At 43.6% G+C, this 17,766-nt stretch overlaps 1 protein-coding gene across 4 annotated transcripts in view; it reads left to right on the top strand.

The window, feature by feature from the left end:
* Positions 1 to 15,768, top strand: part of pkma (pyruvate kinase M1/2a) — a 46,958-nt gene extending 31,190 nt beyond the window's left edge. For 2 of the 4 annotated variants that reach the window (XM_085972250.1, XM_085972251.1), the window contains 4 exons: positions 1,360 to 1,512; positions 8,044 to 8,210; positions 14,818 to 14,999; positions 15,132 to 15,768. In XM_085972250.1, the coding sequence (XP_085828376.1) occupies positions 1,360 to 1,512; positions 8,044 to 8,210; positions 14,818 to 14,999; positions 15,132 to 15,238 (609 nt within the window). In that variant the 3' untranslated portion in view covers positions 15,239 to 15,768. Of the gene's footprint in view, positions 1 to 1,359; positions 1,513 to 8,043; positions 8,211 to 8,626; positions 8,794 to 14,817; positions 15,000 to 15,131 lie in introns of all 4 variants that reach the window. The other 2 variants (XM_085972252.1, XM_085972253.1) reach the window with 1 other exon arrangement.
* The last annotated feature ends 1,998 nt before the right edge of the window (positions 15,769 to 17,766 follow it).

Below are 17,766 nucleotides of genomic sequence, written 5' to 3'. Positions count from 1 at the left end.
AAAAACCTACTTGTGCGCCTCAAAGTGGGGGTGTTGAAGAAATGTAACTTCCCCATTTCATTGCCCACTGTCGGGATTTAGCACATCAGTTAGTGTGGTTATGGAGAGTAAAGCTCCTGTGCCTCATCCCAAACCTGGAAGAGTACCCTTAACTGAACCATTGATTCTTTCACACCTATTGACATCTGAATAAGATTGCCCAATGTTGAATGAGCGGCAGCTTTATGCTGTAGATCCATTGACTGCCCAAACGCCTTTCACTTTGGCAACTTGGTCGCCTTTGCTTGTTGGCTGCATTCATTCTCTGACTTGACTGGGTTGCGTTTGAATGTAGGTCCCAGGGGTTAAGTGCCAGTGCATGACCCATTTGGTTCTTTGTTTACGGGATGTGGGCGTCGCTGGCAAGGCCAGCATTTATTGCCCATCCCTAATATCTGGCTTGCATGTCTGTATTCGGCCGCAGAAGAACCTCCCAGTGGAAATGCTTGTGCTACTCCGTAACGGCTCCACCTCCTATAGGTATAAATATGAATGACATAAGCTGGTGTGGGGAGTAATTTTGTATTGCATTTTATTTTCTAAGTTCCAGATTTCTTGGAGGACTCCACTTTAGACCTTTACCATAATTTGGAATAGTGCTGTGCTTCAGCAAAGCTTGTTGGACTTTCTTTCCCTCGAATATTGATTATCCAGCAGAGCTAGAGATTTTAACTGCAGCTTCTATTAACAATGAAGTACACTGCATACATAGAAACATAGAAGATAGGAGCAGGAGTAGGCCATTCGGCCCCTCGAGCCTGTTCCGCCATTTAATGAGATCATGGCTGATCATCCAAACTCAGTACCTGTCCCTGCTTTCTCCCCATATCCCTTGATCCCTTTAGCCTTTAAGAAATATATCCAACGCCTTCTTGAATATATTTAATTAATTGGCCTCCACTGCCTTGTGTGGTAGAGAATTCCACAGGTTCACCACTCTCTGGGTGAAGAAATTCCTCCTCATCTCAGTCCTAAATGGCTTACCCCTTATCCTTAGACTCTGACCCCTGGTTCTGGACTCCGTGACCATCGGGAACATCCTTCCTGCATCTAGTCTGTCCAGTCCTGTCAGAATTTTATAAGTTTCAATGAGATCCCCTCTCATTCTTCTAAACTCCAGCGAGTATAAGACCAATCTCCTCATAAGTCATTCCTGCCATCCCAGGTATCAGTCTGGTGAATCTTCTATAAAGTGAGGGTAATGATGTCAGACCTGTTTAGCAATTGTGTAGCGAGGTGGACTCTAATAGAGCTTGAAGTGCTTGCTTCCAAATTTCATAGAATGCATCTTAGACCCTCGTTTCTGGTTTTCTCTTTCAGATGTTGGAGAGCATGATCAAGAAACCCAGACCCACCCGAGCTGAGGGCAGTGACGTAGCTAATGCTGTACTAGATGGTGCAGACTGTATCATGCTGTCTGGAGAGACTGCGAAAGGAGACTACCCTCTTGAGGCTGTGCAAATGCAGCACCTGGTACGTAGTTAACAGTAACCTTGTGACTTGACTACTCCTTTAATACTTGCAAGGAATTTGATCCAGGAACTAATGATGAATGTAAAAGTAGTACGATGAGACTCCTACTTTCAGGTTCCTGTAAGGAAGACGGGAAACCATTTTGGGGAAAGCACAATGACTGACTAACTGTGGGCACGGGAGAATATCATTAATGTTGCATTTGCAGTTTCAGTCCTTTTCCAATCTGCAGATTCTTGAGCTGTTGCATTAAATGCTAATTAAAATGAACTAAATAGTTGCTCATGATGCTTTGCTTTCTGCCTTGGGGCTACTTGATATTTGTTGGTTGGTTTACCTTAACTACCCGATAGCAAGTTGATGTGATTTTTATCTGGATGTAATCATTTCATCTCATTGCCAGATCAATGCAGTTGGCTTCATATTGGGGGGGTGGGAAAAGTCATGCTGAATCTGTCACGCTTGCAGCAGGGTGGGGGCGAAGCGGCAGAGAAAATGTAACCATGGCTAGTTTGGCTTGCTAAAATAAATCAGTGGCTTAAACCATGCTACACAACAAGATTTGAGTATTGGAGCCTGAGTAGTGAAATCCTTGTACTCTTCTGGACACCTGCGTTTGTGTGTCCTGCAGCAGTTAAACACATGAAAACGGCTGACTGGAGAAGATTAGCTGGTCCATCAGGCCTGTTCAATATTGTCGTGATGCAACTTATTCACACCATGATTCTCTACTGCCCCTCCCCAGCCAGCTGCTAGGCTAACTTTTGGGGGGAGGAAAGAGAAACACTTAATCCCTGTGAGCTAGAAGTGGTAGAACACTCCCCAGGAGACCATGCTGTCTGGGGGTACATTTCCCCCACCTACCTTTTTAAACCCAGGAATGTCAATCTCTGCTTGCAACCTGTCTAGCTCTTTTGAGTGGCAACTTGTCCTATAGGTTGATAAATCCGAAAGAATCGACTCCTGGCATCTAACCTAGTTCTTTGCTTACATAATTTGTATTCATGTCCCTGGTCCTCCCTAACCTAGCTAACTCATAGACTATCCATTGAGACCAAATCTAATCATTTCATTATCTTAAAGACCTCAATCAAATATTCTGTCTGCATTTTTTTTTTTTTTAAAGAGTAAAAAGCTCCAGTGCCGTCAGCCTATTGTGCTAATTAAGAGCTTTTAAACTAGGTATCAATCTAGTAGTGTTCCTCTGATCCCTTGTCACGCACCATGTGAGGTAGCCAAAAAGTAGGACACTTATCAGCTAGTGAGGCCTAATCTAAGGTCTTGTACAAGAGTATTGTATTTAATATTTCCTCCCATTACTTGCAATCTCATTGCTTTTCCTCTTGAGACACTGGGTACAAACCTTCAGAGATTCCTGCAGGACTTGTAATAACCTGTGCAGAACCACTGCTATTAATAAAACCTGCCTACAAGAATGCAACCAATTCATCATGCACAATATGTTGGCTAATCCAACAGTGCTCTATTTTATTAAGTACAGGAAACTTTCGATTTACTGGCACCTAAATAACCGGAAATCTCGGTTAACCGACAAAATTCGGAGTAGGTTTTACTTCATATTGACTTGCGTTCCTCCGTCTGTTGCTGTGCAAGGGTGTGGCTGCAGCTGTTGCTAAGCTACAGAGACGCTTGCAACTTGTGGCCATTGTTCTGCACTTGTTGCTAAGCAACAGGGTTTGTTGCTTTATACGGAGCTGTCAGCTCTCCGTATCTTTTACTATAGCTTTCGGTTATCTGGAATTTTTGATGAACCGGCACCACGTCGGTCCCGTCCGTGCCGGATTAAAAAAAAGTTTCCTGTAGCCTGTTGTGTGGTACATTGAGGAAAACCATTTCAACTGGGCTACCTACATAACTTCCTCAAAATTCAACCTGGTTGGTGAGACTTGACCGCCTTTTCCAAAAGCCATGTTGGGAGTTTCTGATTGCTTTTGTCAAGGTCCTAGGATCTGGTGGGAGGGAGGAAAAGGATCTGCAGTAATGAACTAATTAAGTGAGTTTGAAGCCTGTTAAAACAACATGCCCAAACTGAAACGGTAGCATGGTGGTTGTTATTAGACTAGCAATCCAGAGTCCTGGGTTCCAATCCCACCACGGGAGAATTTAAATTCCATTAATTAAATAAATCGGGAATAAAAAACTAGTATCCGTAATGGTGACCATGTAACTACTGGATTGTCATAAACTCATCTGGTTCACTAATGTCCTTTTAGGGAATGAAATCCGCCATCCTTACCCGGTCTAGCCTATGTGACTCCAGACACACAGCAGTATGGTTGATGCTTAACTGCCCTCTGAAATGTCCTAGCAAGCCACTCGGTTGTTCAATGGCAGCTAGGGTTGGGCAATAAATGCCGGCCTTGCCAGTGACACCCACATCCTGTGAATGAATTAAAACATTTAAAAAAAAAAATCTTGTAATGCTCACTATTTGAAGTGATCTCTTGCAAGCCTTTACCCTCACTGTAGTATTCACCCACCCACATTCCTTAAGATTGGTGCCTGCAAGGATTAACTGAAGACGGGATGTGCACTTGCACCTTGCTGCAACAGGAAAAATATCACCTTGATCTCGCAGGTTGACTGAACATGTTCTGTTCACCAGTAGTTATCAATCTTTCTGTAAAAATGTAAGCTGCTGGTAAATTGTGTAGGACACTCCCAAATCAACTTTGATTTTAGTTCTTGATTTTATTGTACTGAAAACTATTTGGCATGGCACAGACTTCAAATTGAAAGCATTTCAGCAGCACTCAGTAACCGAATCCAATACTCCAATCTTGCTCTGCTGCAGACTGGCTGGAGCAAAATGAAATGAGCACGCCTTGTACATGAGATGCCCGGTTTAGCCACCAACTTGTGCAAATGATCTGCTTGACGCTTCCAAGTATTGCAGCACCTTCAACAACTAATGACAAATTCGCAGTACAGGGTGTGGCTACAGTCTACGTTATTGTGCTTAAGTTGACTTATCCAATAACTAACTATGCAGTGCAAAGTGGTGGGAATTTGGTACTTAAAATTGAATGATCAAATGCATGAGATTGAGAAGTCGACTGCATAGGTGACTTTATTTGAAGATTTAACTCTTTTGTTGCATGAAATCTGGTTGATTATTGCATCTGTAAATGTGGAGGCACAGCAGTCACTGTCCTGCCAAGACTGCAGTAGCTTTACCCAAACTGCACTAACTGTTGGGGCGAAGGAGGGATTTTTTTTTTTTTACTGCTACTTCAGCCCCTCCCACTGATGATGATGCTATCTTGCATCGCAAGTACTTAGTTTTGCCCAGTAAAAGGTCAAAACATTGAATACACACAGCTGCTTTCCAAATGGCATTTACTGTAAACTGGATCTGCAGTAATATCATTTTAGACACGGCTCTGAAGTTGACCAAGGCAAATTCGCCCGAGCCACCTGTCGCTGTGCTTCCGCCTTTCGCTGGCCGATTGGGACAGTCTAGCCTGTAGGTCACTGCACCTGCTGATTAATCCTCTTGTCTCAGCCTGCTATTTTTTGGACTCTTTGTACCCAACCCCCCCCCCCCCCCAAAATCCTTTAGGGCTTCACATATTTATGCTTGGTCATTAGTCTGGGCTTGCTCCAATGGTTCAATGCTCACGCTAGTAAGCAAGTCAAGTTGATTGGAGAGGGGAGACCCACTGGGCTGTGACACTCCTCCAGTATTGGGAGAAAGTGGATAGCTGTCTGCTCCGAGACATTGGAATTTTTGCAAAGATTGGTTGAGTGGCCATGCATAACCCCATTTTCTTTAAGGAAAGGGTTTGCTTTCCCTTGGTACCTTCCCACCCCCAACTGTGGTTGAAATTGGGAATGTCTGAAGTGAAGATATTCTTGCGCAGTAACCGCAATCATTCAAACTCTAATGGATTGACTGATTTAACTCCATTGTTAATGCTTATTGGACTGGGTCAAAATTCTCTTCTGTAAACTTGCTGATACCAGTTTTATAACCGTCTATGTTTGCCTTGCTAATCCTGCCTTCAGCCATGCAACTGCTCACTGATGCTGTCTTGCTAATGCTGCTTTGAGTCATGCTGATCCAAGAAGTTGACTGAGATCTGCTTTAGGCCATTGAAAAGACAATGCTAAATGTCCAGCCTCTTGGTAATTGATTATTCTGCTGAGCTAGCAAAGCATTCTCTGGGATTTGGAAGATGTGTGGGCTACATTGCTTTATCATGGGTTCTGATGCATGAGAAAGTTCTAACTTTAAATTGGATTTAGCTTGTATGTGCCCCCTGAGCTAGTGTTAAAACTGGAAAGAAGATAAAATTGGATCATGGTACCATTAATCTCGAGAGCTGCTTTAAATTCAGAAGTGGTGTGATTTTTTTTTTTCATCTTTTGAATACATTGGGACAGCAACTGTTTAGAATTTGTTCAGTGGTAGGGCCCAGCTGAAGTCAACAAGCTGGGTTTGTTTGGTTCTTTCACTTCACGCTACCTTGATTTTGGTGCATCAAATATTCTCAATGAATGCTTCACTGCACTGGAGAAGTTAATGGCCTGGAACTTCCTGCATATTTGCGCCCAGTGACTGGACACGTGCAATCGAGACTTGAAGCAAATACCCGGCCTAAAAGATCGTAGAAAAGTGGGCACAATTGATTTGTGTCCAGATGGCGTCCTTTTGCGATAATTGGTCTCTCCGCCCAATTGCCTTTCCGCTCATAATGGCCCCGTCCCCAAGTTAGTGTTGCTCGTGAGTTCCCTGCAGTTGCTCAGAGGCTCTCCAATTTGCGACCAGATTTTCAAACGTGCAGGCACCTGAAGCAGGCACAAATCGGCTGCTCCAGGAAGCATTGAAACCATTCTGTTAATACAAACAGCCATTTTCCAGTCCTTTTTTTAAAAAGAAGTAAAAATGGCTCTTTTTCTGGTTCTGCCCTGCTTGCTATTGAGGAAGAGAACCAGGGACAGGTGGCCTGGAGCGTGAAGCACCACCAGCGAGCCAGCACCCCAGAAACAAGTACTCGACCTGGACTTCAAACTAATGGCAGTGTGAAAGAACCAGATTGATCTTTGCTGCCCAGCCACAAAACCACTCGATGTAAATTATCGAGGAGTTTACTGGCAGGTGTATTTCTTGTAGATTCTGTAAAATAACTTCAAGGATGTCTTGGCTTTTTAGAACAAATTCTACCAAGCTATGCTTTGCATGAAGTCTTGTAAAATAAATTGCAATTGCTCAATCCTTAAGACCTAAATGAATTTCTTGAAGGGATTAAATGTTTGTTTTGTACAAGAAACAAAGGTGCGTCCAGAGTTAAGTGCCATGTCCCATCTATACTGAATATTTTGCTTCAGTGACCCCAAACGTGCACGTTGGCCTTGCTAATGGTCCAGCTACAATTTGCAGTAGCAAGACACCTAGAAGAGGCTCGATGAAGCATTAAATCAGTAATGGCCTTTATCCTCCCAACCTGGATCCAAAACGAATTGTTGCACCCTCCACAATTAACTTAGCACAAAGCAAGAATGAATATGTAACCGATGTGATTCATGGGCTTATACCTCTTAGCTCAGTGGACTTAACCACTGCACTTAAGTTTGCTCACTTATAGAATACTTTTTGTCTGGAAATTATTCCCCATAATATGGGTGTAAACATATTTCCATTTGTGTTTGACCACTCTACTGGTGTGGAAGCCAACTTTTCATGTTTTTTTGGAAGTTTTTGAACCTAGTGCCACATCAATATTGTGTTGGAATTGAGAGTTTAAAACCTTATGCACAGGATCTGAGATCTTCAGTTTATAAATCTCTTGGCGCAAGGGGACAATTCAACTCCAAACGGAGGAAGAAGAATTGGTGATGTTCCAACAGCACTTCCCTGGAAGACCTTGTGGTATTCTCTTTTTCTCATTTCTCCCTTTTACACCCCCCCCCCCCCCCCCCCCCCCCCCATATTCATCTCAAATCTTAATTATCAGAGGACCCATCCAATCCCAATAAATCAGTAGACCAACAATCCCAATAAATCAGACCAACTAACGGTGCCAGTTGCTGTTGAGCTTTGCCTTAAGTTCTAACTTTTCAATTGAATGCTAAATTTGCATGTATTTAGCCTTTAATCTTTTGCATGATCTGGAGCACTGGCATGTTTAGGTGGTAGTTGTGCAACTTATATGCAATGGCTAGAGACCATAGCTTCAAATGAAACTTCACAACTTGGATCTCAACAGATTGATCACCTTTACCAATTGAAAATTAAAGTTCTGCATTGGTTTCAAATGTCTGATAGATTCTTTGCAGCTTTAGTGAGGGAAACAATGCCTTTCTAACAAGGGCATTAGTTCAGGGTTACAGCATTAGTTTATTCTAGCTGGAGAGCCATCAAAATACAATTGGGCTTTTATTCTCATTCTATTTAAATATTCCTGCTATACAAACGTTGCACAACTACCTAAATATTGCTTTCACTAATATATCATGTATACCTGACTCCCTTGCATCTTTCTCTCCTGTCTTATTTGTGGCCCACAGATAGCTCGTGAGGCAGAGGCTGCAATGTATCATCGACAGATGTATTCGGAGATCTCCCATCTCGCACCTCCCACGGTAGACCACACGGAGACTGTTGCCATTGGTGCTGTACAGGCCTCTTTAAAATGCCTTGCTGCTGGTATCATAGTCTTGACCAAATCTGGCAGGTAGAGTAGTAAATGAGTGATGCTGTGCAGAAGGTTTTAGAGGTAACCGTTTCTCCTTGCAGGCTTCTGGATTGTTAAATGGCCTGGCAGCTGGCTAGCTGAATCTTTCTTGTGGTTGGAAAACGCTATGGGGAAATTATAATAAAATAGGCTAGATATTTGAAATGCCCCAAGTGTTTGTTCATGTTGATCCTGAAGGAATATGCCCAACCTATTGGCTTCATCCAACTGCCAGGCTAGAAAGCATTGTCCGGGTCCGACGATTGCAACACATCATCAATTGAGCTGAGCTTGGCTGACAGGTAGGTGAGGGTAGCCTGAAACGGCAGGGTGTAGGCAGGATGAACGGAGCAGAAGTGGCGGTGACTGACGAGAATGTTCCCTTCCCCTGGTGCTGTTTTATGTGGCACCTGCAGATTGCTCGCGAGGCCGAGGCTGCCATGTATCACAGGCAGCTATTCGAAGAGCTGCGTCGCCTAGCGCCTCTTTCCCGAGATCCATCAGAAGTAGCAGCCATCGGTGCTGTGGAGGCCTCTTTCAAGTGCTGTGCTGCAGCTGTGATAGTGCTGACTAAGTCTGGAAGGTAGGAATGATTCCCTTGCTTGTCCCTGAACCGTTGACATTTCGCTCGCCTATTTTTGTCTGGTCAGCTGGTTATCATTTTCCTTGCAGGGTGTATCGAGAAGTCCAAACTGCAAATGTCAATCCGATTTTAAATCACAGATATCTGTAGTCATACTCCTGCACTAAAAAGATGTTGCAAGACCAAATTCTGTACACTTAGTATTGCATTCAGTACTTGGTTATAGATGGTTTTGCAGATGTAATTTGAAACTGGTGTATAGACAGCTTGCAACCTGAGCGCTGTCTTGTGGATTTCTTGCTCTAGCAACTGGGCCTAAAATCTATTTTTAGGAGTATTGGCTCATCAAGTTGCAGCTTCTTTTTCATGGGCTAGAAGGGCAACCAGTAACTGGCGACTGAGACCTGAGCCTGTGAATTAAGCACTGTGCTATGAAAAGACATTTAGTCTCTTCCTCTTGAATCACTCTTTTGGCCTTATTACCTGGGTTTCTGTTTGACAAGTGTGCTGTAAAACGAAGCAAAGGAGCTTCAAGACAACTGTGTGTGGGAGTGCCTCCATAGACATTGATGCATGTGCAGTCATTTTACCAATTATTATTGGTTAACTTCAACAATGCTTCTCTTTTTGCTGTTGTCGTAACTGAAGTATGTGGCCCCATGCTGTCCGACACATTTGGCTACACTATTTTGTCTTTCAGACTTTTAGGTTCTTAAAGTGTATTCCATGACCATTTATCCATTTTTGCTTTCTTTCTCCCCCCTCTGTACATAAAATTGCATACATGGGAGCAACATTTGCACTTAGCTGCGCAGTGGTCTGGCTTTTAAATGGAAGAAACCACGCATGCGTGATAATTTGAATGGGTCGCGCAGCCAGTTAAAGGAAAGAAAATTAGAGGGGACATTGCATGGGAGATAATTTAACTTTGGGCGATAGTGTAAAATGGGTGACCTTGGATAGGCCGTCTCTTATACACCCCCTGCCTATTTTCCTTTTCATTGACTTCAGTAGCTGTATAATGGATGGCTGATTTAGATATTGGCGATTTTGCACTATCAGCAAAACGTTTAAATAACTCCATAGAATTTACAGACTAGCAACTGCCCCAACTGGTCTATGCCAGTGTTTACATTCCACTCTAATGACCTCTTCCCAACTTGCCCCTGTATCTCTCTTCCCTTTCTCCCTCATGTATGCATCTAGGCTATCTGTCAACCACTCCATGTGGCACTGAGTTCCACTCTCTCTCTCACCACTGTAAAATCCCTCCTCAATTCTTTATTTCATCTCTTAATGGTTATCTTGTATTTATGCTCGCTTGTTCTGGGCTCTCGCACAAGTTGGAACATTTTTACCACATCCACCCTAATTGAGCCCCAATAAATTATGACGGGGTTCCTTAGTTGAGTCTCCATTCCACAGACAAGAGCCCTAGCCTGCTGGGTTTTTTTCACGATGGTTGTATCATCTCAATTCTGGTAACATCCTTGTAAATCTTTTCTGCACTCTCATGTGCCTTAATATCCTTTTTGTAGTACGGTGACCAAAACTGCAGAGTGTCTCTCTGTGTGGTCTAAAGTTTTATTTTTTGTTCTGTTCCTCTAGAAATGAAGCCCAGTTCTCTCTCGCAGCCATCTCTTAATCCATTCTGCTAACTTGTCCCCGATTCCACTTGCCCTGACTTTTGAGGAGTCTCTTTGTGGCACCTTTATCACAGGCTGTCTGAAAGCCCATACTACATCCACTGCATTGCCCACAACTACGCTTAGGAATTCGATAAGATTGGTTAAAGGTGACTGTACTTTGAGACCCATCCTGATTTTCGTTACATTCTTCTACATGTTTCATCTGTTGGCAAAGTTTCTAATCTCTTTGCTACCACTGAAGTTAAACTAACTGGTCTAGTTCCTTGGGTTAGTTGCATCTCTTGAAGATAGGAATTATATTTGCTATTCACCAGTTCCCTGGCACTATTTCCTTTTGTCCATTTGAATTTTTGTACATGGATACTAGTGCTGCTGTTATCTTCTCCCTACCTGCACCCAGGGCTTTATCCTTGAGTGTCTCTCTCTTTTCTATCCTAAATATCCCTCTTTCCTTCTACTGTTGGCATTTCCTCTGGCCTCTTCATTGGAAAAATTATCTATTCAGTATCCTCCTGTGGATTTATCGTTATTGTGACCCTATCCATATCTTCTCCTTTAGTTAGTTACGTGCCTATAGAATACTATTTCTTTGATATTTTCATTTCGTATTTCCTCTTTGCCTTCCTAATTTTGTGTCTAGCCTTTTTCAAGCTGCTACTCGTGTACTTTGCGTACGCCCTTTTCTTTGGATTCAGTTTCGTCCTCACCCCTTTATATATCCATGACATCGCATTCTTGCTATTCATCGGACATTTAGACTTGTCTGGCTCATGATAGCAGTGGTGCAGTGTTCAGCCACTTTACATTGTCGTGCTGCAGCGCTGTTTTTCTCTCTGAGATTGTGTGTGGGGCTTTGGAACCTTTTAGGCGTTGCACACGCCGATGGTAGTGTCCAGGTTTTTGTAGCTCGGGTTCAGGGCTGTATGAAAGTGGTGAGCGCAGCCATTACTGTACATCCGTAGCCAGCTTTTCCTGGGATTGAAATGGAACGGTGCAGGCAGTTGTATGCTGCCCTGACCTTTTTGAAGTGGCTGTTGGTTCCGTAGTGCAACGGTGCATTGTGGCAGAGCAGAATGCTAAAGTGCATAAAATTTAACTGCCTCCATCACTATCTTGGGTTCACGTTGCGCTGTTGGCTAATTGTCAAACGGTTTGATTCTAAGCCAGGAATTGATTCTGAATGTGGTTTCTTACTCATTGCAACTACTTTGTACAATCCATTAATCCAGTCCTTAGTTTCCAATTTTAGTTACCTAAACCTGTAGAATGCAGGGTATAGAAGGTTGCTACTTGAAGTTTCAGCTTATTTTCAAGTGCGCTTTGAAAGTTAAGTCTTGGTGTATTTAGGGCTTTTATTAAGGCAGCACAGTAGAGTGAACACTGCCAGCCCAGTACAGGAAACTCTTTCTTTATCCGGCACCGATGGGACCAGCGTGGTGCCGGTTGATCAAAAAGTCCAGATTAGAGGTATACTTACTAAGGTACGAGAGCCCCGTACACGGCCACGGATCCAGGTGTCCCTGTTGCATGGCAACAGGTGCAGGAACCCCGGTTACACGGCCACAGATCCAGGAACCCCGGTTACACGGCCACAGATCCAGGAACCCCGGTTACACGGCCACTAATATGAAGTAAAACTAATATAAAGTAAAACTTACCTGAACCTACTCCTGAATTTTGCCGGTTGAGATTTCCAGTTATTTAGGTGCCGGTAAAGAGAGAGTTTCTTGTACTTAGCAGAAAATGGGGAGCACGGGTTCTAACAATGCTGAGAACTATAGTTAGAAAGCTGTCCGGCCTAAGAACATGAGAATTAGGAGCAGGAGTAGGCCATATGGCCCTTCGAGCCTGCTCTGCCATTCAATAAAATCATGGTTGATCTTTGGCCTCAATGCAACTTTCCTGCCCGATACCCTTATTCCTTGATTCCCCATGAGTCCAAAATTCTAGCTATCTTGGTCTTTAATATACTCGGTGACTCATCATCCACAGCCCTTTGGGGTAGATAATTCCAAAGATTCACAACCCTCTGAGTGAAGAAATTCCTCATCTCAGTCTTAAATGGCTGACCCCAACTTTATCCTGAGACTATGCACCCTAGTTCTAGACACTCCAGCCAGGGGAAACAATCCCTCAGCATCTACCCTGTCAATCTCTCTGGCCTGTTTGCTTTATTCCAGTCCATACTGATAGGGTGACTGTCTCTATTGGCTGTGTCCTGTAGGACGCTGGGCAGTCTGAACCCATGAGCTCAGTGCACAATTACCTGCTAATTTGGGACAGTCATGGTTAGTGTGGAAAATAAGCATTTCACCCTGATCTAGTGACTTGGTGCTTTTGAGGTTGGGACAGAAAGGACATGGCACTATGCCTTAACCTGTAGTGCTTCCTCAGTGTGAACATTTCTTGGCTTGAGCAGAAAATTCAAGCAGGATGGAATTCACTGTCCTGGGGTTGCACTTTTTTGCCCATATTTTGATTTTGCTGGGCAACGCCGTGATTATACTTCTATTAGACACATTTCATAAATGGAATTGAATACAGCTTCAGCTTGCTGTTTGTTTATGTTGGGTATTCAAATACTTTGGATGCCAGTGGCCTCAAGTGAGTTGGATGACTAAAATGAATTGATCTTTAGAAATTGCAGTCCAACTATATATTAGACATAAATTGGCTTGTCCCCTGCGCATGAAATGTTATGATACTCCTAATTCCTGTGTGATGGGAAGGAAAGTAAAATAGCCATCAGATTTTTTTTTTTGTAATGTCAAATTGGATTTATCGTGTAATTCAAATCTAATATGCTGAGCACTTCAGTATCCTGAATGATTCATTCCTATTCTCCACAAATGGATCTCGTGTCGTGCTGCTGAGTAGATGAATGTCTGATGCACATTAAGAGCTAGGTGGGTTCTCTGTTTTGATGAAATAGGTAGAAGCTGTAGCGATATATTACTTCTCATGGTGGCTTGCATGAATACAGAGCCCAGCTATGTGACCAACAGTGAGCCCAAATTCTTGTTCCGATCTCTGCCTATAATGCTGAGGGCTGGCCTAAAAGCACATTGGAAAATGAACATGGTTGCTCTGGGATGTGCAGGAAACCTGCCCTACAACAGACTGGCTGTTTTCTGCTCAGCAGTAAAAGGATATTTATCTTGGTTAAATGCCAGCTGAGTCCCCAGCTTTCCTCTTCCTTCCCTCTGCCAGGCCAAACCTTCCTGACCTGGAAAATGGATGCTATGGAAAGACTTGGTTGATTTTCCTGCTTGCAATTGGGCTAAACTTTGGGCCAGAATTTGTGGTAGCAGAGCATCTCACGGCATCTGCTGTTAATTAGACTTGCCCTTGCCGGTTTGGGTTAATTTTTTGGGGTGGCAAGTTGCTGAACGTGCGAGCTTCTAATGGTACAGTGAGGGGAAACTAGGCATCGGGAACCTGACTGAACAGGGCAAGCAACTGTGCCTCTCACTAACCCACTGGATTGAGAAATGAACACTGCAAGGACTGAAGGGAGTAAGTGGGCGAATCCAATGTCCAATTGGTATAGGGAGGGAAGAAAAGGCTGGATTAAGAGGAAATGTAAAAAAAAAAGTTAATTTGACATTGTTAAAATCCACAATTAATAGTTGAATAGTTAATTTTCAGTGCTAGAGGTTGAGTATAATTAACACTGCATCGTGAACGGAGAAAAGATGTATGCATTAGGCCTTGTGCAACAGATTACTGACCAATGTTCCCGTGCAGCTGTTTGCCGGTCCCACGCAACCCAGGACCGGCTTTTTCAATGAGTTGCGCGCATACATGAAACTATGGGCCGCACAGACCCTTAAAGGGGCTGCGCACCCAAAATAAATTAAGGGGGACTGACTATATATTGCTCTTTGTGCAAGCTCAGCTTTACAATTCAAGGTTCTAGGTCTTGATCCAGATACTAAAATGAAGGATCCAGTTTCTCCCTATTCTGGAAAAGAGAGGGCATTTCTGGTTCCATGCTAACGTTGGGTTTGGTTGTGGAACTCTGTTGACTAGCCTGACAACACTTGCTGTCCAGGTTCTTGCACAAAAGAATGGCCCCTCGAGGCATTGGGGCTGCATGCACCTGTGGCACTCGGCATGAGTTGGTGCCTTCAGGAGAGTTGGGTGGAAATGAATATCGGCCCTTAGACCTGCAGACAGAGTGGTGAAATGTTTACTGTATAGTTTCTAATCAAATTGCATCTCAATACTTCAGAACAAGTTTGAGGCTGTATGTGAGACAGTGAGCAGGCTGTATCACGAAGTGCAAGTGCTTTGGAAAATCTCCCTATTGTAAAATCTTAACTGTTTACTACCCCATTGCTGTTTGAGTACTAACATTGCTGTTTTCACTTAGGTCGGCACACCTGGTATCTAGATACCGCCCACGAGCTCCCATCATTGCTGTAACTCGTGATGCTCAGACTGCACGTCAGGCCCACCTTTACCGGGGCATTTTCCCCGTCCTCTTCAGAGACCCAGCTGATGCAGCGTGGTCTGACGACGTTGACCACCGAGTGAATTTTGCCATGGAAGTCGGTAAGTTGAGCACATCGGGCAGGTTTATTTCCTTGTAGGGAGAAAGCTACGTGAATCTTTGGGAACGGATTTCAACTGCGCTTGTGTCTTTATTCCTGCATAATTACTCGAGTCTTTTTTTAAAACTTGCAGGCAAGACTCGTGGTTTCTTCAAGACCTGTGACCTAGTGATTGTGCTGACCGGCTGGCGCCCAGGTTCTGGATCCACCAACACCATGCGCGTGCTGCAAGTGTCCTGAGTGTGCAGGAATCGTTTCTGATGTCTGCTGCAGTACCACCTCCTCCTCCTCCCTTTAGGCAGCTACAGCTTTGTACTGCAGAGCAGCTGCTGGCTGCTAACCTTCAAGCACCTCCACTTAAGCAAAGTAAAGAAAATGCAACATTCTTGTTTAACATGTTCTGCTCCTGATCACTCTGCTCTGCTGTACTGCACCTGGCTGTCTGATGTAAGACCATTATCTAATGTTTCAGTCAGTGTACTGTGTTGTACCTTCACACACCCTTATTTATATATTTTTTTTGTGGTTGAGACCTATAAAAGTTAGTGTCCAATAATGCACCCCAGTATTAATCGGGCAGTGCTTTGGTTAAATGAGTTGTGCATTATTCAGAGGTACTAGCTGTTTAAATCCTACCTGATTTGCGGTGTCTGAGATTAGGCCAGATATGTCACTTGGTACAACACGCTGTTGTGAATATAGGAGTAGAATGCAGCTTAACTGTTGCACGTTTGTGGATGACATCAATAAAAGCTAGCTCCCACACGTTACACCAGTTGTCTCGTCGTCTTTTCAAGCATAATCAAACACCAGCTGCTTTAGCCTGGCGTGTCCTCCTACTTGGATCCTAGGAATATTCTGATTACTGTAGACCTTGGACCATGTGAACTAACCAGTCCTGTGTGTGTTCTGGCTGGCAAGTGGGATCCTGGGATAAGTATGTACTGTAAAGTACACAGTTGAGAGTTTGCAGCTATTTGGGGCCAAATAGTGAACCATCTTAAGCACCTAGACTTGGTGTAACATCACTAGTACCATTTAACCTTTGCAAATTTAAGAAAACTTGAATTTTGTTACGCCTGTGCAAATAAGATCGCTCTATGAAAGGGACAATCTCACACGTCACGATGTTCGGTTTACACCACCCAGTCTAATTGGATACTTCTCGGAACTGTTTAGACCCGGCCCAGATGGAGTTCAAGTCTCCTGGCTGCAAGGGTGCTATGAAACCAGTATAGGCAGTCTTGATCCAGTTCCAACTGGCTATGGGTTAAAAGTGAAAAATTGTTCCTGATTGGTAACTAAATTGGCAATTTTATGATTTCACAATGGGAAGTGGAAGAGCGACGTATGGTTGTAGGTGGGGAAGAGGATGGAAGGTTGAAAACTGGCCTATGGGTCTTGGCAAACTGGCCTTCAAAGCACATACCTCAATCTTGTCAGTCACAGCTTTGCTCTGTTGAATTTTTGTGATTGTGAAGATTTGGCGAGGGTTGGTCTACATGTCCCTCAGGTGGATAATTTCTAAATGAAGATCTGTTGGGTGTTAATTGTGTCCATTGAAGATGGTAAAGCTTGGACACCCCTGCAGTAGAGGATATTCAGGTACGACTTAACTAGGAAAGAGTAGAAGGAAATTTTGCTTTCAGTTGTGCTGGTTAACAAAAGGAAATTAGTAATTTCCCAGACCTTGTTTTTGTATCATAATCAAATGGGTAATGACACCATTTGTGTAAGTCACATCTACTCTGCCGCACAATCTGATCATTTGATTGGCCCTTCGTTTCTTCCCATGGTTCAGCAGCATGATTCCGTCTCCCTGTAGTGCAAACTTGTGCTCCACCTTTCGAGTTAGCTTAAATTGGGCAGCCTCAAAGTAGCTCGATTTGACCACATTTTGAGCCCAGTTTGGATTTATAATACAAGGGACCGCGCAGCCAGTTGAGCATTGGATATTGTCACCAGCCAACCACACCACTGCAGAAGTAACATCTGCGCAATGCTTTCAGTTGAGCATTTGTTGAGGCTTGTGTAGCTGTTGACTGACTATCCAAGATTGATGGACAGCTTCTGCTTTTTGGTTGTCATTATCCTACTGTATAAATAATGCTTCAGCCAGTGGTATGGCCTGTGTCACCGCATGGACTGCAGCGGTTCAAGAAGGTGGCTCACCACCACCTTCAAGGGCAATTAGGGATTGGCAATAAATGCTGGCCTTGCCAGTGACGCCCACATCCCATAAACGAATTAAAAAAAAAAAAAAAAAAACTTAAATCGGCAAGGTACCAACTGACACTTCCAGTATCATAGACATTAAGCTCCGATCTCATCATAGGGATCTAGACAGACCTTGAATCTTGTCTAGATATAGTACCAGACACAGTTGTCTCTGGAAAATCTACCTCGAGGCTTAATTGAGTGTGTTAATTTGACACTTCGGTCCATATTGTGCTACTGCAGTCTTTCCACATCTACTGAACAGTGCATTGTTTCTCCGCAGCTTATATTCTCTCCTCCTGGTCCTGTTAATGCAGGCTTCAAGTGGTCAGAGATGAGGAATTGTAAGTTGGGAGTCTGCCAGATTTTGAAATGCTTGTGATCTGATCACTTCATGGTCAGGTTTCTGAAGCCACGGAAAAATATGACCTCCACTGCAGTTAAATTGGGTGGTACCATCGCTAACATTCATGAGTCAGTGAACTGAAACATAGAAGATAGGAGCAGGAGTCAGCCATTCGGCCCCTCGAGCCTGCTCCGCCATTCAATGA

This window comes from Somniosus microcephalus, chromosome 32, assembly GCF_052327205.1.
Source record: "Somniosus microcephalus isolate GS21.2 chromosome 32, FLI_Smic_1.0, whole genome shotgun sequence".
Taxonomy (NCBI): Eukaryota; Metazoa; Chordata; class Chondrichthyes; order Squaliformes; family Somniosidae; genus Somniosus; species Somniosus microcephalus.
The sequence above is the reverse complement of the archived record's forward strand: the minus strand, read 5'-3'. Positions and strand labels throughout refer to the sequence as shown.